A 26,271-nucleotide genomic window follows, 5' to 3' on the forward strand; every position below is an offset into this window, starting at 1 on the left:
GTGTTTTAATTCTTGGTAACATATGCTTTTGATGCTTTTCAAAAATCATCGTTTTTCAAAGTAGTAGGAATTCAAACTGAATTGCATCAGCTTGAAACACACAATACAGTCTATAGCTGCCGGTTCCGGTATGGCCTTTAATTGAATCGCAAAGCAGAAAGGCGAAAACCATGGCGGCGGTCTTGTTGGCGAGATTGTACTTTCGCTGTGTTGTACGCTTTTCTGACCGAGAGTACAAGCGCTGAAGGAATAATACCGTGGAAATCGAAACAGAAAGAAAAATGGTACGTAATATATGGAAATCAATGACTGTCCTTTCATTGTTACCACGTAAGAAGTTACCTACGTCAATATAACCTCAAACGGAGCGGAAAAATAAAACGTCATTTTCAGAATCATTCATAATAAAGCAGCCAAGTAATTGATACAGTCAATTTATTCTTATTTTTGTTATTGAAATGTGATTTTAATAGGTGATCAAGTAATTTATAAACATTTGATCGTAATATCAATAGAGCCACTCTAGTGAATCTAGCGAGTCAGATGACGGTGGAGACGATCAGGAAGGGTCTTCTTTCTCGGAAACGAACATCGAGGATGCTCTGACTTCTTTCAGAGAGCAATGGCAACGTGAATTAGAGATATCGCCCAAAAGAGATCGACCAAGAACGCAGTCTACAAAGACAGTTAAAGTTGATGTCTCTAATTCTAACGATGAAGAGTCTATTGAAAGCAAGGTATAATAATGACCAATGGATGTTCTAAAGATATCTCTATGTATGTATATAATATGTGGAAGTAAATATTTCAGGCAAGAAATTTGTTCCTGAAAGGAATTGAATATGAGGAAAGAAGGAAGTTCTATGAAGCAATTCAATTTTACAAACGAGCTGTGTTATTAGTTCCTGATATTGAGTTACGTTTATACGAATCAACTAAAGTAAAATCAAACGATGATAATCATGAAGGATATGACAATGATATAAACAACATTGGTGAAAATGCTGAAAATTATAACGAAGAAGATGAAGAAGAAAGCGATTTATTTGTTAAATTATGCAAAATTGTAAATCAAAATAAATGCGTTTGTTTCCCTAAATTTGAACAAACTGTGAGTACATATACTTAGAATTGTTGGGTAATCTATATTGTTGTGGAACATTATCAGGGCATTCCTTTTTCAGACAACACATATTTCTGCCTTGCCTATGGAGATAGTGCTTTACATCCTAAGATGGGTTGTATCTTCAGAACTTGACTTGAGATCTCTTGAAATGTTCTCCAGAGTATGTCGTGGATTTTATATATCTGCAAGAGATACCGAAATCTGGAGACTTGCCTGTGTTAGGTATGTCAATAAAAATCACTTAATAGATCTCTGTAATAATGGAGTGATCACAAAATGATCAAATTGTATAGAGTATGGGGTGTAAATTGTGGAACCTATGCTCCAAAATATCAATCATGGAGAGATATGTATTTACAACGGCCTAGACTAAGATATAATGGATGTTATATTAGCAAAACCAGTTACATTCGTGATGGTGAAAATAGTTTCCAAGATCGATTTTATAGACCTTGGCATCTGGTGGAATACTTCAGGTACCTGAGGTATGTGATGATACTTGATTATATATTAATTGAGAAAAATGTCAATTCTTATATTATTTCTTTGATAAACAGATTTTTTCCCGAAGGAAGAGTTTTGATGCTAACTTCAACTGATGAAGCCCAAAGTTGTGTAAATTTTTTAAAATATCGCACTCCACGGAATCCATCGGTTCTTATTGGTCATTATATATTACGCGATAATTGTGTTATTCTAATGCTCAAGAAACAGGAAATAAAAGGAGTTAGTACATATAGAAAGAAGAAGAAAGAAACTATGCATGATAGTGGGGAACAAACATTTCATATTGTAAATATCAATGTATATTATATCAAAGTAATTAATATTAAAAACATGATAAGACGTATGATCAAATTATACTTATGGATATTTATAGGAATTTGAAATTCAGGATCATCATAGACGGTTAAATTCGCAATTGAAATGGCTGAGTTACACTATATTTACAAAATATCGAAATGGACATGAAGCGAAAATGTGTTTAAAGGAGCCATCTGTAAGAGAATGGAGAGTATCGGCTATTGGCGGGCGATACCCGTCGCTTAAATTTAGCAGAGTTAAAAGTTATACTCAAGAAAGTGAAGCTCCTTTACAATAATTGTAATTGAACGCAAAATTATTAATCATCTGAATTGTGTAAGAGTACCTACATAATGGAACTGAAATTTAAGAGAAGACTATATTCTTCAAGCGAACGTTAAATCTTGTACAGATCACTCTTGATGTACATTCAGAGTATGCACGTTAATGTTACATTCTTCCGCTTATAAAAATGTATTATAAACAAGTTCTAATGAAAAAAATACTTTATTCTTAATTTATTATCAAAATATTTCTTAAATAATTTTTATTAACCTACTGTACAATTCTAGCGTTACAGTTTTCTCTTAAATTCTATCTACATTAATTGTAGGTGATACGTACTGAATGATTTAAGATTTAATATATTGTTTACTATGCACTTCTACGATGCGTTATATGTTTTCAATATAGGTGCTTTTATTTTAAAATATACTAATTGATCACTTTTTTATTTATTTATTAATTATGAAATTTTCAATGAAAATAACGTCGGAGATAAATAATTTTAACGCAATACATACATATATCGATAATTAATTTCGATCAGACTATAAGCTACTGCAGCATGCAATTTATACCAACGATCAGATCCGCAAGGACACGTTCATACGCGATATGGTATACTAAAAATATATTTATTTAGCACGCGTACTATCTATTGATAAATTTCCTCTTCAGATAAAATATTTCATTCTTCGAGACATTCTTGCGGCTCTGCTCTATGCGAATTTCATATAGAACTTTATCATAAACGTATACACGCAATCAAAGTACGTGAAAGAAACGAAAACACGATTGATATACGTATATTAATTAAATTTATACCATTTACTTTCTAATTGTAAGATCTATCGACTGTGGATAGCAGGTTAATCTATGCCTGTATTTCAAATGTAAATGAACGGATTGTGCATTCTTCGTTCCCGATACCTCTTTATGGGCGATGAATTTACGTATGAATAATTGAAACCCCTATGGAATTAAATAAATTCCAATCGATATTTTGGGATAGTTTTATTCGTTTACACGAGTGGTATCGACATTGAGAAACGATGTGTGTCTAATTAAAGGAACGAATGTCCGGGAACACATAAATTATTGCGGATTTTAAATTCTTATAATCACAACAATAAACGTATTTTTGATGTGCTTATTCGAGTTGAATTATTTTACTCGAAAAAAATGGAATTACTCCTGATATTCGAATTAACGATGAAAATAAATATTTCACCATTTATCTTATTCTCTGTGATATGACAAATTAACTTTTGTACTCGTACTTGTACTTCAACTATTCCACGTGCTCTCTTCTCGTTATATTGGCTTTTTTTTTATATGTATTAAATTTTGGTACGTATACTTATTTCTTTCTTTGGTTTCTTTACTTAAAAAGTGGCCGTCGATTAAACAGAGTGTGTACCTACACACAAAGTAACCGACGGTTGGCGTAGGCTCGATTTATCACAGACTTCATTAGAAGATTTTCACCCACACCATTCGATCACAGTTCATCGTGTTTCAACTGATCGAGGATCGTTTTATTACACGCGGACGAGTCGGAGATCCAAGCAAGATCTTGCAGAGTCGCAGCGTGCATCGAACAAATCGCCAGGACAACCAGCACGTGCATTAAATTATGAGAATTCAACATTAGATCCAGTTTGCCTGGTATCCATTTCTCAGGAATACGCAAGGCGCCTATTATTGCTCCCACAACCGCTACAAGATCCTAAAAGAAGATAGGTATATTTTCAATGGTTTTATTTTATATTTTAATGATACATAATACAAAAATTTACTAATTGCATTGACTAATGTTACTAATACCTTTTTATTTAATAGATACATTTAAAACTAAGCATTTTCTCTGAAATGAGCAAATGGTCAACCCCTTCTATCTTATTACTACATCATTGTGTTGATACCAAATAGTCTATTTATTAGAATTAAAAGGTGAAATTATAATAAATTACAATTTTTATTCGCATAAACAAATAAAACTCTAGTTACAGAGAGTTGAACCGAAGTATATGACAGCATTTACCTGTAGTACAATGTGAAGTAAAGCGTCTGGAGAACCACCGCCGATACCTAAGTATCGCAGAGTCATCATCAGCATTCTCATGAGAAAAAGGGGTGCGAAACATAATCTTCTCTCCCAAGGAGATCGCGCGTTCATCGCCTGTGAAATATACTTTCAAGTGTTTAAAAACTAAAGACAATGATTTTTAATTTCTAATGGATAAGTCGTGGATACCTTAAGAAGACCCCAAATGCAAAAGAAGCAGTAGATGAACATACAGAAGTACCAATAAATATCAGGCAAACAGTGGATTGTTGCAGCCATCATAGGTATTGCCCCTAAGATTAGGAATGGAATTCAAGTCTATTAGAACTATTATCGTATTATTCATATAACTATTGAATCATGCAGAAGCCAAACTGATCAATCAATTCTTTGATTTCTAAGAAGCAAACGCTAATACTGAAATTAAGAATGTTTCAGAAGGTGAAGTTAATCACTTTGATTTCTAAAGTAATAAGGTGATTCAATTATACTGTAATAATCGCTTAAATAATTACCAAAGCTTTGACACAGCCATATACCGATCATGTCTAATTTTAATAGCGTTCGGTAGAAGATCTCGTCGTAGTTCAAATTCATAAAGAGGTGGTAAATAAAAGACCCGATCCACGGACTAGTGGCACCGATTAAATGACACCAAGATAAAACTGCTATGAGGATACCTTTGGTATTCCATGGGAGAAGTTGCGGAATGGTCAATAACATGTATAGGATGGCAAATCCTGTAACATAATTTTGTTTAATTAATTTACATTATCAAAAGACAGGATATAAATAATAAACTTAAGAAGAGTGTCATTAGTTTGTTAAAATAATTACAACTGAAAATCTATCGATCCTATGCAACAAGTCATTTCTTGTCATACAAATGAATGATATATTATCATATTTTCATTGTACAAGTACATATGAAGTAAATCTTTGGCTTAATGAAATTGATACATAATTTGTACTTGTTTGTAATATTCTCTATTCTTTATTCTGTCCAAAAAGATAGAAGCTTCCATTCTTTAATTATAAATAAAGAACACTCTCTCTAATTACCTACTTCTTAATTACCTCGTCGTATAAAGTATCTCGTGCAACAGCGAACAATGTTCATTTTTAGAGAATTAATGTTCATTAAATAAATGCTTTTACGTGATGTTCGTGTTTACCTTCACATACGTATAGTCTCTTTTACGCCCATTATTCTTCGGTTATTAATAAACTCTTTGTTGTTTGATATGATTGACGTAACGTGACATTCCCGTTTTAGACATTTTCCGCACGATATTACATACATACGTAATATCGTAAAATCGTCTCATGGATTGTTCAATCGGATCGTTAAAAATTGATATAGAACATGCATATGAATATTGGATGAAGGTATTTAGGAATTTCTCATGAATTTTTCTTTTCAATATGAGATTACTATTATCAATGTCACGAATAGATCACCGAAGGATAACGTACGGCTTCGCTGATCGATCTTTTGTTACCCCGCAGTGCGCCGATAGAAACATAATGATTTCTCTCATAAGTTGACCTTGAAATCGCTTAGTTCAAGGGTAATCCAGTTTTCTACTTTATTGAAGCACGACAGCTACGTAACTCTCCCTTTCGCACCACATTCCGACATTCTAACTAAAGTGATTATATCTAAAAGCTAGATACACGAAAATTTTCATATTATAACATTTTAGATTTTTCGAAAAATAGTTTTTTCGCTTATTATTCTATTCTCATTTCAATACTGTCTAAACTGATACACGTGTAGTAGTACCACACGTGTCTAGATAAATGTCTTTCTCCTTTATTTTGATTTCCTTATTTTGAAGTTTGAGAAGCAATAATTACCATGTATAATATGAATGTACAGATGATTTCCAGCGATATATAGATCAATGTGATGTACTAATGAAAATAACTACGTTTCTGTCTCAATAAAAGTCAACATTAATCTTGCCAAAAGAACCTGCTTGCATTTAATAATTACAAAAAGATTTCAATAGATTCAGTATGAAAAGAAAATAAAGACACAGGTATGTAACTCTTCTATATCACACAAGGGTATAGAGGGTTTGATACCAATCATCCGACAATTGATAAAACATTTCAGATCTCCCAATCTCAATTAGACATTCATCCACCATAGCAGAATCCAAGTACCACCATAGCTTCCTAAAGGACTCGCTTTCTATTTTCTACAGCTTAGAACTTACCATGTGTTATGATATTAACAGTCTCATTGTGTATATAAAAGAGACTGCGAAGACACTGTCCGACGGTCATGAGCGGTCTGTAACCAGTGCGGATATGGGGATTGAATTGCAAGTGTTGAGGCATGTCGCTCCATCGTCGCAGAAGGCGAACCTTCGGTTTCTCTTCTTGCGATGGCTCCTCGTGCATTCTTCTCTGATCGTTGTCCTGGCGATAAAATACTTTCGCGTTGCTAATATCCTGGAGCGGAGGATCTGCCGCCTCCGCATGATGCTCGTCGTCTCGAAGCAACGTCGTGCAAACGAAGTGCTCGTGAGGAATGTTAGAAGCACGGAGCCGCGCGCGGGGCACAGATCAACCTCTAGAAACGAGTGTCTTGGACGTCGGTGGTGTCGTTACTGCATCAGTTGCGTACTCGATGCTCTCTGTCCACCACCATCCGTAGTTCCGACCTCTCTGACGGTGCCGTTACCACGGAGACCGCATCGATCCTTTTCATTGCCAAAGAGAACGCACCCCTCGAATACACGCGACCAGTTTCCGCGGGCTTGGTCACGGATTTAGCCCAGAAATGCAGTTCAGAGGGACTTGCTTAATTCGCAGAACCACGCCGGTTTTAGAAATTACACGCGTCATGAACGTATGGGGAAAATCGGCTGTGAGGATTATTTCTAAGGTAGAACATGTGAACATGGGTTTTCGATAGAAGTCTATTGGAATGGAATTAGGTAATGAACCGATTGACCGAACTTTTGCCAATCGAATACACTTTCAGTAGCTTGCGAACGTATTCGAATTCTCGCGAAACTCTTTTACGAATATATTATGAATGTTATACACGCATTATTTTTAACTCTTATTATACGTTTAAAGTGACTTTTCATGCCATTACAGTAACTTTTTATTAAATGTACGTTTACGGTAAATGTCATGTGACTTTTTTATGCATCCTTAGATTAGTTTTCAATTTTATCGGTATAATCGTTACAGTTGCGTTTCAATGTTAATGACATTTCAAAATGCTTTATGTAACACGAGCAATGTTCAAATACTTTCTTGAGCTACTATACATGTATGTATGCACGTGGATTCCTATTATTTGATCGAGGAATCGCATAGATAACGAAGAAAATCAACGAATTATTCTTATATGAATATTTGTTTAGAGAACAGCTTTAAGGAAATGAAGTTGTATCATAGTACTTTTTTGACTTTGCGGATCGTATACTCTGAATTTCGTAGAAGTTTGATTTTCTTTGTCGGAAAATTTCTTTGTCCAATTTCACTCGAGTGCCTTTTATAGCCGCGACTGGATTATTTAAGAAACGCATGGGGCTTGATATTTATACGTGCGATCAATTAAAAGGACACATTACCTTTTTCAATATTTCATCGATGAATTTGGCAACTGTTGATTAGATCCATTTTACTATTGTCATACGGACATCGTCAATATAAATCGCCCTGGAAACGTTAAAATGTCGATATAAATATATAAATATTGATCTCGTTAATAAAATTTAATAAACCCATGTGATTTAAAAATCCAAAGAATGGATATTTCTTTCGTTTTAACTGTTAAAATAACGCGTTACATATTTTTATTTTTATCGTGCTTGAAGATCAATTTTTGCTTTCTAAATTGAAAGTCACGAAGCGAAATAAATGACAGACAATATTTTTAGTTCAATAGACCGCGCTTCAGATAAAAAGATGATTTTGATGTAGGGCCAATATTCAACACGATCTGAATACCGTGTAAATCGAAAACGACGGTGCGATACTCATTGACTCTAGATTGTTCTCGGAGTGATTGCCTTTTTCTTGCGAAACGTCATTCACTGTCTTTTAAGGGAAACAGGAAACAAGACCTGACACGTGAACGTGAATTTCACGCGATCTGCCTCCTGCGGCTGCAGCCGTAAGAAAAGATAAGGACAGATACTCGATTCGATCTAATGGACAGTTTCCAACTTGTAAGCTTATATAATTTATTCGTGAATCACAGTCGATTTCATTTGCTATATACGATACGATTGTCCCTTTGTAGCTACTTGATCTACTAACACGTTATACGCATAGAATGATTAAGACAGTTTTAGTCTTTATTCTTTGATTACGATCAAAGCTGTGAAGTTGATTTTATTTCGTGTATGGGGTTAGTTAGTCGCGCAAGCGCTATGAGCTAAAACACATTACCTGCATCGAGTCCATTTCGTAAGCTGGATAAAATGGGTGCAGTTTTAGTACAGTGTCTATTATACCGTTTTACTACAAGAAGCACGTCTATTTTAAATAGCGTATTAAAGGTTCAAAACAATCGCGATTATCTTTATCGTGGACGACAGGTATGTGCATTGTAGAAGTCAAGTGTAAAAAGTCGAAATTTTAACTATGTACAGTCATTAAATCCATTAATTCACCTATCATCATTTTCCCTCCTCCATAACACGATTGGCGCAGGTCCAGATGTATCACGTGGCCTTGTGCACGGGGTAATCACAATCACATCGAGTTATCGACTTGCTCTCATCGAATCGGAGTTCCCTTGTGTTAAAGGACTTAGTGTAGCTTCGATGGTCACAAAATGTAGTGCACGGTATAACGGTGGCTTTTGCTTTTTGTTTCTTTTTCTTTGCGCATAATTCAGTGAATCTTCATAACGAGTTTCGAATTATACATGTGTAAATATAGAATTTATAATATAGAATGTGTAAATCAGAATTTGTTGGAACAATGATCGAAATGGTTACAGCATTCATACAGAGAATTATGGACGATCGCAACGAATTTGATCCCTTCTGCAATGATGAAATGTTACACCCAGAGGAACTCTAAACTCATCGCGATTGATTCAACAATAGGGGTAAGTGTCTCTACTTTTCTCTTAAAATAGTCATTTCTTGAGAATATGCTTGTTTATTTGTTTTCAATTTTCGCGGTAATTTTTAATTTATCTTACGTAGGCATATCGTCTGCTTACATAAATCGTTTACCGATAATGATGTAGTTACCCTCTTGAATATACTTGGGTGTGGTGCCACCTACGATAATATACGGAGGTCATCAAACGACATCAATCGGTCATGGAGAATTTATATGATTACTTCAGAACCTCGTGAACATTCTAGTTTTGTTTACAATTACTTGAAATTTGAGTATGCTCTGGAAGTTAATGACTTTAATAAAGTGTGGTGTCGTACGAGTTATTACTAATCTAATGTGGGGACAGGTATGTAAAGTTCCTCTAATAAAATAAGCGCAACAAGTTAGATTGATATTTTGGAATAAAGGCTAGGTTGTTTTTTAATGTATATTTTGAACAGAAATAGCAAATTTATTTCGTACTGATAATACTTGCATAATAAATTAGTAATTGGGTGTTATTTTTATATAGTTTTTGTACGATACACGTTTTCTTCGTGCCGCTTACAAACGAGGTTATCAGGCGTATATCACACATGTCACAAACATCGTTCGTTTTAGTTGAAATAATTTGTTCCATTTTCAGAATTTATTGCATCATATATATATAATTTATTATTATAACGGAATAATAATAGAATAATAGTTATTAAAGAAAGTGTTTTATTTACTAACACGTATCGAAATATACGATTTCATTTCGATATTGTTCATAGAATATTTATTTAAAATATAAAAATAAATTAATAATGTCATAATTAGTACGTCGATAATTTATTTAACTTTATAACATTAAAGTATTTAGTATAATGAAACAATTATGAAAAATTGTGCAATATACACGAAGTTTATACGACATACATAATTAAAACAATTTATTATTGAAGTAAATTATAATCGTTTTGAACTTAGAAATATTTTCTTCTGATTGAAAAATAAATTTTGCATGAATTTTTATTATTGTCTGTGAACGTGGTAGCCGGTACTTGTAGGTACAAATTACATCGTTTTGTATCTGCCGCAAGCACTTAGTGGTGTGGGGGATTAGTAAGGTTCGCTCGTGCGCAGTCGTTTCAGTTCGTTTATACTCGGGTCTACGATTCCGCACGAACATAGTCGAATACCATTCGCCAATCGCATCGATCCGATGTCCACATCGTTGTCACATACAACAGTGTCGTACGTAGCACTCTCATTGCGCTCTTTGAATATTTTGTGTTTGCAAGTACATTTTGGGACCAACCAAGCTTGATTTATCCCTTAAACGTAAGTCTTGTTTTCGCAAATATTATCACAGTACGTTAAACTTTGATTACTCAAAATGTCCAGCAAAAATTATGCATGTGTTGCGTTCACTGGTACTTGATGCTTCTCTACCTTCAAGATGGCCGTTTCATGAAAGTTCCCTTATGGCGTATGCTTTGCGGTTGTCTCTCTATTCGTAAATTTTGTCGCTTTCATTCTCTCACGATTATTAAATACGTACGTATTGTACGTTGTCGCAATGCACAATCTGTTCTTCAAGGATGTTAGGGTTTAAGCTCGACGCTTCGTCCCAAGAGACGAGTATTCCATTAGCATTGATTTTACTGGTAAGCGTGCCTATACGTACTCGTTACCTCATTTTTATTTTATTTCCCTGCTCTTCATTATATCTGCCGTCGTGCACATCGTATTATCATTCTAATCGTCTTCTCCTCCACGTTTCCCGTGTAACGTACGTTCAACGATTTTGGCGGGATTGACGATTTCACATGGAAAATGAATCCTCTGGTTTTCGCATAGGGCTGTATAGCACTCTCAACAAACTTTCTCAAGAGTTATAGATATAGTTACTTATCTTTTCGGAGTGGGCTGTTTTCCTTATAGTGCTTAGTACGCTCTTACGATGCGACTACCCACATTTTCCAGAATTTTTTGAGCTGATGTCTACGTCGTTGTCGAAAAGCAGTGTCATACCTCAAGCATCAGCTTCACGTTCTTGGATATCATCCATCTTCAGTTTCATTTGGAACCAATTGAGCCCGTTTCGCCTTCCTGATGTAAGTACATGTACTGTCGTTTCAATAGAAAGGCTCAATAGAAAGGTCCTAATATCTTCCTGAAATTCGTACAATATTTTCAGTTGTGCATTTCATATATCTATGATCTTCGATTCTTTTCTTCAATCCTGATTGTAATGTCATATTAATTATGATAAAATGTCAGAATTTCTCTAGAAAACTAATAAGTCTAGGTCATTTAAAAATTATAGTTAAGTTTCACTTTGCCTGTTTGCTTCAACTTATATTTTATGTAATTTTAAGCTAGTTACAGTACAGTGATCAGATAAGCCATATTTGCATGAATTATACATAAGTACATATAAGTATTTTTGGTTATGATGGCTCATTTGTATATTTTTATATCATATATATATATAATATCATATAACTCTTTTTATATGTAGTTCTTCCTTTCTGAATCTTTTAATACATAAAAAAATCAATCACCTAATACATTTAATTTGTATCATTTAATTTATTTGGCTTTTATGTATATTATGTATTGAAAATATTTTTAAAAGCAAACAATAAAGTTATATTTATGTTGAAAAAAGAATATATATAATATAACAAATTTATGGTAATACCATGCTTTCTTATAATATCTTGAACATTTTAAAACATTTTCAACTATTCTCAAAGGAATTTCTTATGTTACATTAATAATGTGTCATAATATTGGATCATAATTCTTATACCATATTCAATATGTTTTGATCATCATAATGGAGCAGAGTAGTTTAATGAACGTATAATTATGTATATTCTTTAAACTTTCACCATTGGGTTTATGACTATATTTTATGAATCTGAGTCTTCTTAGCTGCAGAGGCATTTGGTTTTCATTCATTAATTTCTTTTTAGATCTGTGTGTGTATATGAACTCTAAATAATATATTATCGTTTGTTTCAGATGCCACGAAGCAGGAGGCGTCATCGTACTCGTAGCCATTCAAGAGCACGTTCACACTCTGCAGGGTCTCTCTCATATGAACACAAGAGACGTCGCATTGACTATGAAAGTCCACGAAGTAAAGGAACTTATAGGTAAGTAACAGCACTAAATTATTTATTCTATAACATATATACCATCATGGATCTGACTGAGAATCTAGGCGATTACCTCTTAATCTTATATACTATAAGCAAGAAACATTAATATTTCTGTTCAAATAATATAAACCTATGTCTGATACACAATGTTGCTTGATAGTGACATAGTGTCTATTAAGAGCATGTGTAAATCAATGACTAAACAATACGACGACTATGTTAATAAACTATTCATGGGCATGTTGAAGCAGAAAATTAGGGCAATCAAAACGTGTTTACTATTGCGGATGAAATAAAAAAAAGAAACAAAGTTTTTTCTATGGCATCATATTTTGAAAACAAGAGTAAAACCGTTGGAGCGCAAAACTGACTTCTTTTTGTAAGACTTGCGTAAAAAACATTAAGGAGGAAGCAGGGTGGGGAATAAGTGGAGCTACAGCACACGAGACCAATGCCACGAACGCGATCTCCCACTCCGAACACGCCTAGTATGAACCGAGGAGACGATAGAAATTCTCCATGAGATCTTTATGGCTGTCAGTCGTGGTCGGTGCGTTCGAGCTTCCACATACTCGCTGGGGAGGTCTTTCTACAAGATTTACCGGACGTAGTTGATCCAATCGAGTACCGGAATAAGTCGTGTTGGCTATTGTCTCGAAAAACGATTCGAAAAGCATACGTGAGTGCTGATGTGGGTTTTATCTGAAATGATTTTATTTGGAAAGAATTGCAAGCGTGCGAAAGGTATAAATGAGTCGAGGTACAGTGGAGGATACTTATTAGGGTTTAGATGTATGTGCATTGTGTAGTTTATATTCAATGTACGTAGGACATGTATGATGTTAGTAATTTTGCGCGTAATTCGATGTTTATAATTGTTGCTTGGAAATGTATAAGTATATACTGGGATTTAGAACAGCAAAAATATAGTAGATTTTTAGTGTTGCTTCCTGTGGCTGATTACACACGTTCTGTAACTTTATCCAGAATAGATTTCGTGTATTGCTGCAATTGTTAACGATTCCTCCTCGTATGAGACAAAAAAGATTGGAAGCTTATTATCAGACGCTTTATATGTATTGTAATTTATCAAGTATAATGAGTCATGAATAAACGATTATTGTTTGTTCTTGGCGGTCCCGTTTGCGTAAGTGTGTACAGAGCTTTGTTTTACGTGTCTCGGATTGCTACTTAATATGAGGCTTGTTTTGTCAGGCAATGTTTGTTTAGAGAACAAAATATGTCGATGATTAGGAAATTGGTTAGTTAGATACTTATGTTTTATAATCAAACAGGTTGTTAAATTAAATTAATTTAAAGTGGATAGATTAATTAAGGTAATTTGCTTTGGATGATTTGATTATAATTATTCAGAATTGTTTAGAAGTTCATTATCATGTCTAATGTAAAACATATATTATTCAATATGTGTGAATAGCAAGAATAATGAACTATTATACAACTAGTATACCATGAAATTTTATAAAATATGTATCTTAACATTCAGCTTAATCTATGTAACTTTTTAATAATTTTGGAAAGTATATATTTGATATTAGAAAGTGAATAATTTTAACACACGATTATTTACATATCTATCTTAATTCATATCATGATCCATATTCAAACTAACAACTTATAATATAAAATATCTAATTTCATAAAATTCCCTCACACGCTTGGTATAAAATTATTATTCATTGATTGGAAACATTATATCAAATCCTACAAAATAAATTACCAACTAACACGAAAGAAATTCCATACTATTCACACAATCGGAAACTTCATTGTATACAATAAGAGGTAGTAGCTTTCAAGATATCGATCCTATCGTTTAAATAATATAGTAGAGGTTCTAACACGATCAATATCATGAGATATCCACTGTAAATTTTATTTTCAATGCATCGATCGCCCCGCATTAAATATTTCTCGTTTAGACATTAGATGTTCAGTTTGATTGTATTTCGAGCACCGTGATTTAAAGAATAAATAGATCAGAAAAAGAACTCGTGATCGAACCCGTTGGAGTTGATTTAGTTGCACTGGCTCGCCAGAAACGCGGAAGGATTCTTGGACAAACGTGGTATGTCGCAGCAGCGCGTGGATGAGAAGGTGTTTTGTAGAAGTCGTCGCTCGCTGAGATCGCTTAATTAAAATGCCCTTAGTTGGCAATTGCCATCACTCTTCTGAACTATTCTAACGCCGGAAAGTATTATTGAGAAACTGCTAAAGGAAATTTGTCGTACGAGAATTTTATTGATGCGCACTTTATTTCTAATTATTCAACCACCGTCGTGTTTGTCGGATGACAATTATCGTATATTGATTGGCAGAAGAAAATTTAAAAGGCAAGAGTTTTGAGAAGATGCCATGATCTTATAAAACGGAATTATATTTGACGAGAGCTACTCCAGAATGAAAATGGCTATTAACATGTTAGAAGATCAGAACAAAATTCATCAGAAGAATTTTATTATTTGTATGTTGTTGATTCAAAATTCTAGCAAGTTTAGTAAACTTGGAGTTTGAAATTTATATGGAGCAGGTTGAATAAATTATTGCAAGTTATATTATTAAGTTTTCTAAAATTTATAGTTCAGATAGTTATTGGGGTTGAAATGAAATAAATATTGAAATGTAATCTTTTCCCTCTGAGTTAAATGCGACAGGATAAACTAAATATTTGCTGTAAATAACTTTAGAGCTATCGTTAGGGGAACAGAGAAGCTTTTTATCGTATTTTGATAACTCTTATGGAACTTCGTAACATTTACTTGAGTTATTATATCTCATTTTGTATAGTAAAAGAGCTACGACGTCGCATGCTGCTTAAAAGTATCTGAATAGTTGATAGGATATAAGGCGTGCAATCGTAGATAAAATGACTTGCGATAATTTTCTTTATGACCGTTGCAACTACGTATAGTGTGTCACTATGACGCGATAAAAATGTTTTTTAAAAGTTAAGATATCAGAATAAAATTGATGTCCGCTACTATGAAAGCTTATATAATTATTCTGCTTCTTGAACAATTCTTTATCTTCAGATTATTTCATTTTCATATATATGAATCAATGAAAGATATAGTTGATGAGTTAATACTAGTATGTCGTTAATATAAACAGTTTAGGGAAATTCATATCCATTTAAATGTCTTGATATGAGCGAGTATATCTTCTTGAGTTCCTTATTTATGAAATGTATTCATAACTTTAATTATGTAGAGTATCACAAAGTAACATTTTATGAAGAATAATGACGATGGTAGTAAAATTTTGTAATAATCTGTAGAGTTTATTAGAATTCCTTATGTAACAAATAGATGTCATTGTGTAATAGAACATTTTGCTTAATCTTTTCTTTTTTCTGTTTTTTTTTTTTTTTTTTTTTTTTTAAGGAAAGTAATGAAACTCTCTTATAAATCTCATTACATCAAATAATTTATTATTTGTTTATTTTTTCTGGATTTTAACGGAAAATTAAGTTAAATAACGAGCTACTTCTCTGTTATTTAATATGGCAAGATACTAACGAATAGAACCTGAACAAATATTTTTACATAAAGAGCCTTTTCATATTCTTAAACAAACATCTAGAATAATTATGGAAAGATTTAAAAATCCAATTGCTATAAATTCTGAACGAGTAAACAGTGTACATGTTTCTTCCTTACGATGTTCTTCAAAAAAGAATTAATTAATCTTGTAGTGGAAAGACTTTAATCGTTGTTGAGAAAGTAGCAGCCAGTTACAACGTGTTTGCGCGTTCCAGTTTGTACACTTGCATCGCTAGAAAAACGTGCAATTTCTCTTTGTATCAATATATTATAAACTGCGTCTCATGATGAAGTTATCTCGACTTTCGGCAATTTATGATATTGTAAATCGAATTTCACGACGCTGCAATGCAAAACCTGGCTGGAGAATGTATAGAATTTCATTAATATAGGCGATGAAAATCAACGAGGAGATCGTTATCGCTTCTAATTTTGGAAATCTTTGAAGTTGCAGTGATAACCACGTAACATCGTATATCGATGATTTTCTTGGAACTTCTTAATGAATTTGCATTGACTTACTGTAGACTACGATCATTTTCTGAGCTTTATTTTTCGGTAAAGAAAGTCGTACACTGTTTAGAAATAAATTTTTCAACGTAGTTTCTCTCAGAATTTTATTGAATTTTCAGTGATTTGTATTCTGAAGTCAGGTATTTTTTTTTTTTTTTTTAGTTAATTCACCTTTTCGTAACTTGACTCCTGGAATTTTAGTATGTTTACAATGATTCGCTTTGAACTAGAACGTTTTATAATCAATCCTAATTTTCCGTAAATAAATATTCACTGTGTTAGACTATTTAAGTATCCATATCGTGCGTTTACTGATGATTTCGTGGCTGTCACTGGACAAATTATGGAAACGTGGTCTGTGAATCGTACTATTATGTTTGGAATGATTAGATAGCTTGAGACTCGATAAAGTATCATAGGAAATTTTACTGAAGATTTTCCATTCAAAGTTTATCAAATCTGTGGCATAAACGTAGTGTTCCGATTCTATCTCGAGGATTAATCGAGAAAAAGAAACAAATCCAGTCCTTACAAAAAACGTGATAACGACATAGGAAGAAATTCGGAGAACAAAACACAGAATAGAAAGTAACAGAATTTTATATTTCCATTGAATCGTAATTGATTCGCCGGAATTCAGGAAAAAATCCATTGATAATTTATAATACGCGTTTCGAATTAAACAGACAATCGCGAAGCAAGATTTTACGTTTGAAAAACGCGCGGTATTTTCACGGTTGATTAATCGTGCATTTCACGGAAGATTTCGAGGATACGAAACGACTAATATGAGAGTTTAGAGATTAATTAAATGCTTAAAGCTTCTTCGTTCGTTGCCTTTAAGGTTGCATTTAACGAATAGTGGTAATTTCTCGTTGCAGTTATTTCCTGGTATCGCGTGCCGGTCGATGACTGATCTCAATTGCGTTTCTTCGAAATTATTCAATTTCGAGATTCCAACGCGTTTCTTGATGTATTATACGCCCGATAGCAATTTGTATATACCGACGGTGTACCGCGATTTCTTGCGCGTTTGCAGTTGATCGTGATAAACGACCGGGAATAAGGAAGGAACGATGGAGAAACTTAGCCTCGTAGACGTTTAGTAATGCCAAGGGTCGAGAAGATACCAGCGGAGAAACAGCTTCTCTGCATTTTTAGCTTAGCTAGTCATTTTCTGTTCCTTCTAAATGAAAGGATTTTTGTGCTTCTATTTAGAAATTCATCATACAGTAATTTATATTATTGGAATTTTTGAATTATTTTAGTAGAATTGTTGGAATTTTATTTCTTTCCCTTTGGTTTGTTGATGATATTCCTCTTTTTAAATGAACAAGTTTTTCGAAAGTCTTTTTAAGAGTTCTACTATTTTTTAATTAGGTATACTTGTGATTTTGTGTTCGATTGGAAAACATTGTACAAGCGTTTACGTTCTAAGAAAGGAAGAGTTTATTGCTTAATAATTTGGCATTAAATTCAATAAGTAGAATCTTGTAATAATTTGGGTTGATCTTTACGCGGAGAAAACTTCGAGAAAGTTTGACGATTTACGGTTACCGCAGAGAATATTTCTCTAAAAGCTTGCTGCTAATGTATATCTAAGCGATCTTATAGCCTGTTTCCGTTGAATCATTTATCAGCATGTTTCGTTTCATCGCTAGATCTCGTTAACAAATGAATTGTCTGTAGGCGAGAGACAATCACGTGCAAGGCTGACCTATTGTAAAATTTCCTTTATAAAACAGGAAAATATTATCTTTTTTTCCTACTACGAATTATATTTTAGTAAAAATTCGTAACACACTAGAAACCATCAAGGCAAGTCGTTAAAAGCCCCACAAGGCCCACTTAAAAGAGAAGAAATTCCGAGAGTAATTATTTTGAGATGATAAACTACATAATCGTAATCACAGTAAATAATCAAGAGTTTCTACAAATTACGTTCTGCAAAAGAATCCTTAGCCAGTTGGAGATGCAATTGGTACGCGTAAAATCTAAGCTTCCTAATTATCTCCAACCATAACGCGAGACCGTGCTCTCGAGTTAATTACCTTCGTTACCGGTCTAATTAATTACATAGCTGCACGCGTTTACGCGATTGAACGATAATAAACAAGGCTCCCGATGAAACCGTTTGTACTCTGGCAAATTGGCTGCCGCAACGATAAAAATTCTCAGTCCCCGTTTAACGTCGCTATTGTACGTTACGATCTTTCTTGTGATTTTGTCGTAGCTAGAAAACCTGTCGTCTCTAATGAGCGCTCGTTCTTACGCCAATTACGTTTTTGTTCTTCGTTTCTCGATTCTTGGTTTCTTTCGTAACATTGTACGATTCTCTGCTCGATTAAGATCTTACGGTTGCGCGTGTTGGTCGTTGCTTTGCTTCGAGTAAAGAGTTGGAAAGAAAATTCAAAATTTTTAATGCGTTTTGTTCTTCGATATACGAATGAGATGAAAATTTGTCGCGTAAAAAGAGCATTGAAATTGAAAAAGATTTCAAGATGGAATTTTATAGATAGACTATGAACGTTTGAGCCAGGAATTGTAAAAAAGAATTTTCAATTTTAAATGAATCTGGTCGTTAAATATATAAATGGGACGAGAGTTTCTTGCGTAAAGTACAATGCAAATAGAAGAAATTTCGAGGTGAAATTTTATAAATAGATTATGAACGTTTGCTCTGGGGATTGTAAAAAGAATTAAACATTTTTAATGAATCTTGTCCTTAAATATACAAATGAGGTAAATGGAATGAGGAAAGTTTTCGAGGTGAAATTTTATAAATAGATTACCAATATTTGAACCGGAAATTATGAAAAGGATTTTAAATTTTAAATGCGCCTTGTCGTTCAATATATAAACGAGATAAACATTTATTGCATAAAGGAGACTGAAGTTAGAAAGGATTTTAAATGTTAAAAATAGATTATGAACGTTTTTTGTGCATTTTGCATAAAGATGCATGAATATGTATGATTTCATGGAATTAGAATTCAACCTTAAAATAGCTATAATATAGAATAATTTCAAGAAAAGCTGTCCCATTAAGGAAAGATATTTCTGGCTATATTATATCGATAAAATAACTCCAAGGAAAGAACAGATTGTTTAATGATACTTTATAAGCGTTACTTTTTCTTGAACCACAAATTCTAATGTATCGTTGTCATTGGAAATGATGGGTCTGTCAAAAGAATCTATTTTTCCTCGCAGCATAGAGCGCGTTAACAATAAATTTAACGCAGAGAAAACCAATCAAGCTTAGAATCTAGGTATGTAGGTCCTTGTTTATTTTCTCCTGGTGCTCTCTTTATTTGCCCATCCATCTGAAGGGCTCGTAAAAAGTTTCGATCAGCCTTGCAATAATAGGGGAATTCCTCGCGAAGGGTGGACGTCAGCGTTTAGTAAATGAGCACTGGCTTATGAATAAACGGTACGTGTCATAAATTGCTTCTTCATAAGGTCTCGTTTTATCTGGTTTAATCTGGTGATAATTGTGATACATAAAATTAATTTTTATCAGTAATGGTTTCTAGAGGTTTGAGGTGCCGACAAAGTTTGAAACGAAGCGATGGAATTTCATTGAAACGAATGTAATACGAATTTCGAATATTTTCTCGGTGTCTTTTCTACTTTTGTTCGAGGATTTTTTCCGGTCTTTTATGTTATTTTCGGTGTGAAGTCATTTGTGTTAATTTTAGTATGAGAAAATTGCTCGGTATGGTCAGGAGACTAACTGTATGTGGTATCTTAAAAGTAGAAATATAATAATAATTTATATATATTCAAATAATAATTAATTAAATCAGATAATGTTTGGAGTGATCTTTAGAAGTTCGAAGTTGTAGAATGAGATTGAAACAGTTGCAATATGGATTTTTAGTATCTTTATATTTTTATTTGGAAATTCTTCAAGATTTTTATGCTGCTAATAGTATCAAATAATTTCATATCATTAAAGTTGAATATCATTAAAGAACTATTGGTAGAACAATATCGACGACGAAATGTCGGATAAATGATTATTCGTCCGAGTATCGAAGAACGATATTCAGCTCGTAAAAGGAAACACGATCGCGAAACTTATAGAAGTATTTCGATAGCTTTCACTGATTTTTAATGCTGCTATAAATTTTCATTATAGTCGGTCTTATTGGAATTTCGAGAGAACATGAAAGGTCATAGTTGAACGTAAAGACATACAATTGTTACGGATCGTGCCAGATTTCACGATATCTACCGAGTCGAAAACATTTACAGTGCTTTCATATGCTCGTCACATCCTTCACGTTTATATTCATGTCTCTCGTATACTTCAGCCAAATTGGTAAATAAAATTTGAACAAGCGTCCCTATAGCTTTACTTTAAATAAAAATTCTAAAAATACCCTGCCTTTCAGTTATCTGGATAATAAATTTCAAAAAGTCTAAATATATTATCCTGCTTTTTTTCCTATATGGGACAGTCTTTTCATAGTTTTATTAGTTCCAGAAATAATCTTCTTTTCTATAAGATTATACAAGGTGTGCTTGCATTAATAGACCGTAGTGCGTTATGTACTTTGTCTAACTGGGCGCATTGCTTTATATACATATATAATTAAGGAGTTACCCAATCAATTGATTTTGCCACTCAACGAGGCATCCGATATTTCAAAAGGATTGAAACGCTTATATAAGCAAAGATATTACATAAAATTATTACGCTTATGCTGGTAGCAGCATCTCCCTTATCTCTGCAACATTTCATCTGTTCAATTACTTTCAATGCTACGTTTGCAATGGTAGAGTTACATACACGTTATTGCAGTATATATTATGTCAGTTGAGTATTGTCTACTACAGATATTTATTTTCTATTATATGCGATATTCTCTTGTATCTTTAAATTCTCAGGAAAGATGCTTCACCATGCCAGTATTTCCCCTCTAACTTTAATTTCTGTGGATATTATGTACACGTACAATAACAGAATAGCCCTTTTAAATATGAATCGTTATATGTATTAGATCTGCTACTTTAGGAAAAGCCTGTCCACTAATAATTTAATTTCTCATAAGAATTGTAATTTTGTTAATTGCAAGGGGTAAAATATTTTTCTATGTCACGTTCCCCTTTCTCGTTTCAAGCAGCAAAGCCCAACTTCAAATTGACTCGGTAAATAATCCCCAAGATAGTGTAAAATACAAAATAAAATTGTAAAAGCAATAATGAACGAGCAAATACGAAAAGAAAATATTTTTCACGTTGGAAATTTTCTTCCGCGGTAATCGTCGATCGTGATCTTCTCAAAGAAGTCTTAATTAACCGCGAGGCGTCTTTTAGCAGTTTCGATCGATACATTTCAATCCAAAAATACCCACATACGTCAGTATATATCTGCGAACGATCGTCAGTGTTCCAAATACGAAAGTAAAAAAGTGACAGCACCTTCGATTCGACTTATCTTTCACAAATGCGACAATGACAAGCTGTTTGTCATATAAGCGGGCAAGTTTTCGACGAGACCAAGGTCTTGGTTTCCTTCTTGGGCAAGTTGCGCATAAATCGTCTAACACAGAACAAAAGTTTCAGTTACCAAGACCCGGGGAAAGCTTCTTCGAGCCGCGTTCGACCTTCGAGCTTCTTTTCAAATTCGTCGTTTCCTCTTCCTGCTCGTTCCGCACTACTTCGTTTCGACTTCCTTCTCCTTCAAGGAAACAACTCGTTCTTTTCGAACTTCCATCTTACAGAATCTTTGTTCACGTGTAACGTGTGACGCGTGTGTGACGTTGTTGGTTTCGATTCGACGCAAATTTCGCTCGTCGATCAGCCACAAAGTCTTCCGTAATATATTATTTTCACCATAGAAAACGCTATCTATACTTTGGACCGAGTCTGATCTCATTTGCAATTCAGATTTGTTAGACACGTGACTTGTTTTCAAGAAGTTCTTATCGATGGTGACTTGAAAGTTTGGTTGTTGTTCATTGAAATTGGACAGTCGTAGTATTTGCGAAGTATGAATTTGATTAATGGTGGTTTCAGGCTCAGCGATTATTTTCTGCAACGACAATGTGACATAAATCCTCTGTCCGAGATTATCTTTGCGGATGCTAAATTCTGAATTGTAAACGTTAACATCTAATAATTTAACAGTTTTAATAATTTTGTCCCCTTAGATTCTAAATAAGCTGCGTAATGGGGAGTTTTGAATAGAAAATTGCCAGATTTGTTGAGGTTGGAGTAATTTGTTTTATTTATAGTTTCTTTGTACTCTTGCCTTTAATTTTAATTCTGCACACCATATTCTTCTTGGACACAGAGAAGTAGGAATTTATAGGTTGCGAATAATTAGATTTTCCATTCGTTCGCGTCAAAAATATTACTTAAAGCTTGTTGAATGAAGCACAGGTATGGCGCATAATATCAGCGTTCGCTAAATCACATGTTTTGAAGAAACTGTTTCTAAGAACGGCTATAGATCGCTTGGTAATTGACAAGATTCACAACAATGACTTCGCAGTGTTTGTCTTTAGGATATAAATAAATCTGTGAATATCTTCGATAGACTGTTTTTCACGGACTACGTTCTTCACGAAGCGAATGACAGCACAAAAAAACTGTAAATAAAATCAATTACTCTAACTTTGACGATTCTAACAATCTTCTACGGTTCATAAACCAAAAGTTAAAGATCAAATGAATGAATAGAAAAAGAAAGTATGAAAATCTACAAATGATCTACAGCTGTCATGCTTAACGCTCTTTTCTCTAACACGTTGAATGCCATGGGGGTCACCGGTGACCGGCGCACCAAGATTAGTAGAAATACGTAATTTGAACAAATATCAATAATTAAATTTTTTTATTTTTTTTTAATATTGCTAGTCCGTGTCTTTCGGGTTTGGACGAGCTTTACATCTCGGTTACCTATTTCGCTTCTTATATATCTACCTCTCCTCTTATCCACTCAATTAATTACTCCCTTAATTATTCTGTCTCTAAAACTATGGCGACTTTTGGGCTTTTGCCTCCTTGCCGTCTTGTATTGCCTTTCTATTATTGTTTTTAGTTCTGTTAGTCCTTCTCCAGTCTCGTTTAGTATTTTTATATCAATAGTTATAAATTTCGTATTATTACCATCGTTGCCACAATGGTGTGACAAAATTAAATGCAGTATAAAATTGATAAAAATAGTTTGGAATGATATATAGATCTACTATGTGTGCTCCCTATCAGTGGCTGTCGAACATGGGAAAATCCTCTTTTACCTTAGTGAACAATAACCCTAAGGAACGTTTCTACCTGAAAAATGTTTGATGGTAATTAAGGGCCTTGACAGTAAAGTAAAAAATGCTAAACCTTGTGACGGTTTTTTAGGATTATTGTGGGTCCAAATAAGTATGACTGAGGGATAGATTATGGTTCATGGTGAGCCCCGGGACGTAACAACATAGAACAATTATCTAGCCACGCGAAGGGACAATATGAGATAATTGATAATGGCAAAAATTCATTAATGTTGATTATACACTGTAACATATCTCTTGTAAGTAATATTTCAACATGATATGTATCTCATAATAAAAAATTCATCGTGGCGCCACGGCCAAACCTTGTAGAACTGGCGTGGCATTCAACGTGTTAACAAGCTTCTACTCTAATTACTTTAACTAATTACCAAATTTTGCCATAAATATTAAATATAAGCATATTTTCGAAAGAGATAGTCCATTATATATTTATATCCAGAAGACTCAAGTATAATTTTAATTCAGCCTTTTTAAAAATGGAAAGAAAGAGACTCTTGAGGCGACTTAAAATAAAGTTCTCTTCGATGATGTGTCAGTGAAACGAGGACTACAGGGGCTTAAATATAGTAACCGTAACTGAAAACGTTCTCTCGTGTGGTAAACACGCTCGTGTATAACGCACGACGAGGTATTTTTCGCATGCATGAACTATTTCGATCCTACGTTACGTCGATCATCAAGAAATTTACTTGTTTCGACTCGTACGAACGATAAATCTTCCCTTCGCTCGATCAGTTTCGATCGACATTTGTTCTTTAACATATCGAAAGGCGGTGATTCCATTGTAATTCAGGTGACAAGACGGACTGAAGTTAAAGGATGCCGGTCCTCTACGCCTCCATTCGTCGCCCTTCCTGGATACCAAGGTACAGTATATTTGAAATGTCCCCTACAACAGAACCAACGAAACCTGCTTAATAAGCGATTTATCATTGTTAGTCGTTTTATAGGTGTCTTGGATGCGAAGAGTGGAAAAGGTGTTGTAAATTATGTCCCACACTTGCAAATGAGAAATGTTTCTTTGTGCAAGTAATCTCATCTGGACATACATGCAATTTATTTGTACATGTTTATTTATACACAGCGCAGGTAAAAATGTGGACCAACCTTACAAAAGACACACATAACATTTATCGTTTAAATAGGTTGTAATTTGTTAAGTTTATTAAGTTTATCATACAACAATTGGTGGAGCGTGAAAGTATTAAAATCGTCTCGCTCGACGATTATTCAGCGCTCCGTTTTATATTCAAAAATATAATATAACGTAAAAATTGAAACGAGTAATGTCATTTGAAATTTGAAATTTTCACGATGATTAGATAACATAGATTTACTGCACATATATTGCACGCTCGCTTTTCGCGTTTCCGAGGGATAACAGTTTTAAACGATACTTTACGATGGAATAAATACTTCTCTTGCGTTTATCATTGTTAACGTTATTACAAAATTGATTGCAAATTGCGCATTGATCACCTTCAGAAACATAAAGCGACAAAGGATCGTGACAGCGACGAATGGATCGTTGTTCTTAAAAAATATCTCCATGTACGTTAAATACGATAAATTTGTTGCACATAAAAGCTCAAGTTTTATATGCAATATTCGTGCAGCGAGCCACTGATATAATCTTTGTTCTTCGTGACTTCGATCCTGCTTCTATCGTTAATTTCTACTTTCATTACTGATAAAAACGCCTATGAAACTCGAAGGACCAAACCACGAGTATCACGTTGTCTAAGGTATAAATTTAAAATATAAAATATATAATGATTACCTGTTTCCATTTAAAACAATACCTTTACTTCTGATAAAAACACGAACACTAAAAAATCAGAAACATCTAATCTTTCTCACACTAAAAAACTACTTTCTCCAAGAAACTTTTCTTCCTTAGACAACTACTCAAACGTTCCGCAACCCACAGCGCGCACAATCGATCCAAGCCACCCTCGTAAACCGCCTACACGTTAACCTTGCATCCCTCTAGTCGACGATCGTAACGTCAGAGAAAGAAAAAGGAAGAAAGTGGTGCGATAAACCGTAGACTAGACTCCCTCACGCGATTAAAAGTCGCCAGAAGAAATCGAAGAGAGAGAGAGAGAGAGAAACATTGTTTGTTTTCTGCGACGATCCGCTGTGTTTGGCACGGTTTTAGGGGTGGGAGGTAGCGTTGCGGGTAAGAGGGCGGCTTTTGCGCATAATCCTATGACCTCTTTAGCGCGAGGATCCTTCGAAAAGGATACACGGAATGCGCTATCAATTCCACCTTCTCCCGTCGGCGTTTCGAAGGACTGTTTGGCCGTGTTCCAACGCACGAACCAGCAGAAAGCTCGCAGTCAAAGGCTACCATCCGCGACTTTTCGCCGAT

At 34.0% G+C, this 26,271-nt stretch overlaps 3 protein-coding genes across 4 annotated transcripts; 2 read left to right on the plus strand and 1 right to left on the minus strand.

Moving 5' to 3' along the window:
• The first annotated feature begins 8 nt into the window (after positions 1-8).
• On the plus strand, positions 9-3,365 carry LOC126870217 (F-box only protein 9). The gene is made up of 7 exons (XM_050627732.1): positions 9-284; positions 516-737; positions 812-1,111; positions 1,185-1,348; positions 1,420-1,611; positions 1,684-1,918; positions 2,007-3,365. Exons 1-7 carry the CDS (start codon positions 282-284, stop codon positions 2,226-2,228), a joined length of 1,338 nt encoding a protein of 445 aa, XP_050483689.1. The 5' UTR covers positions 9-281; the 3' UTR covers positions 2,229-3,365.
• LOC126870223 (progestin and adipoQ receptor family member 4) lies at positions 2,653-7,225 on the minus strand. 2 transcript variants are annotated; one of them, XM_050627741.1, is made up of 5 exons: positions 6,506-7,225; positions 4,961-5,020; positions 4,470-4,573; positions 4,257-4,394; positions 2,653-3,941 (listed from the first exon to the last, which is right to left on the minus strand). In XM_050627741.1, exons 1-5 carry the CDS (start codon positions 6,690-6,692, stop codon positions 3,714-3,716), a joined length of 717 nt encoding a protein of 238 aa, XP_050483698.1. In that variant the 5' UTR covers positions 6,693-7,225; the 3' UTR covers positions 2,653-3,713. The 2 variants fall into 2 exon arrangements, with proteins under 2 accessions (XP_050483698.1, XP_050483697.1); XM_050627740.1 differs by having other exon boundaries at positions 4,796-5,020; positions 6,506-7,222.
• A 1,477-nt stretch (positions 7,226-8,702) lies between these two features.
• LOC126870235 (uncharacterized) lies at positions 8,703-24,763 on the plus strand. The gene is made up of 4 exons (XM_050627759.1): positions 8,703-8,851; positions 9,259-9,369; positions 12,387-12,520; positions 24,691-24,763. The coding sequence occupies exons 1-4, from the start codon at positions 8,735-8,737 to the stop codon at positions 24,692-24,694; spliced, it is 366 nt and encodes a 121-aa protein (XP_050483716.1). The 5' UTR covers positions 8,703-8,734; the 3' UTR covers positions 24,695-24,763.
• The last annotated feature ends 1,508 nt before the right edge of the window (positions 24,764-26,271 follow it).

This window comes from Bombus huntii, chromosome 10, assembly GCF_024542735.1.
Source record: "Bombus huntii isolate Logan2020A chromosome 10, iyBomHunt1.1, whole genome shotgun sequence".
In the NCBI taxonomy this organism is placed as follows: Eukaryota; Metazoa; Arthropoda; class Insecta; order Hymenoptera; family Apidae; genus Bombus; species Bombus huntii.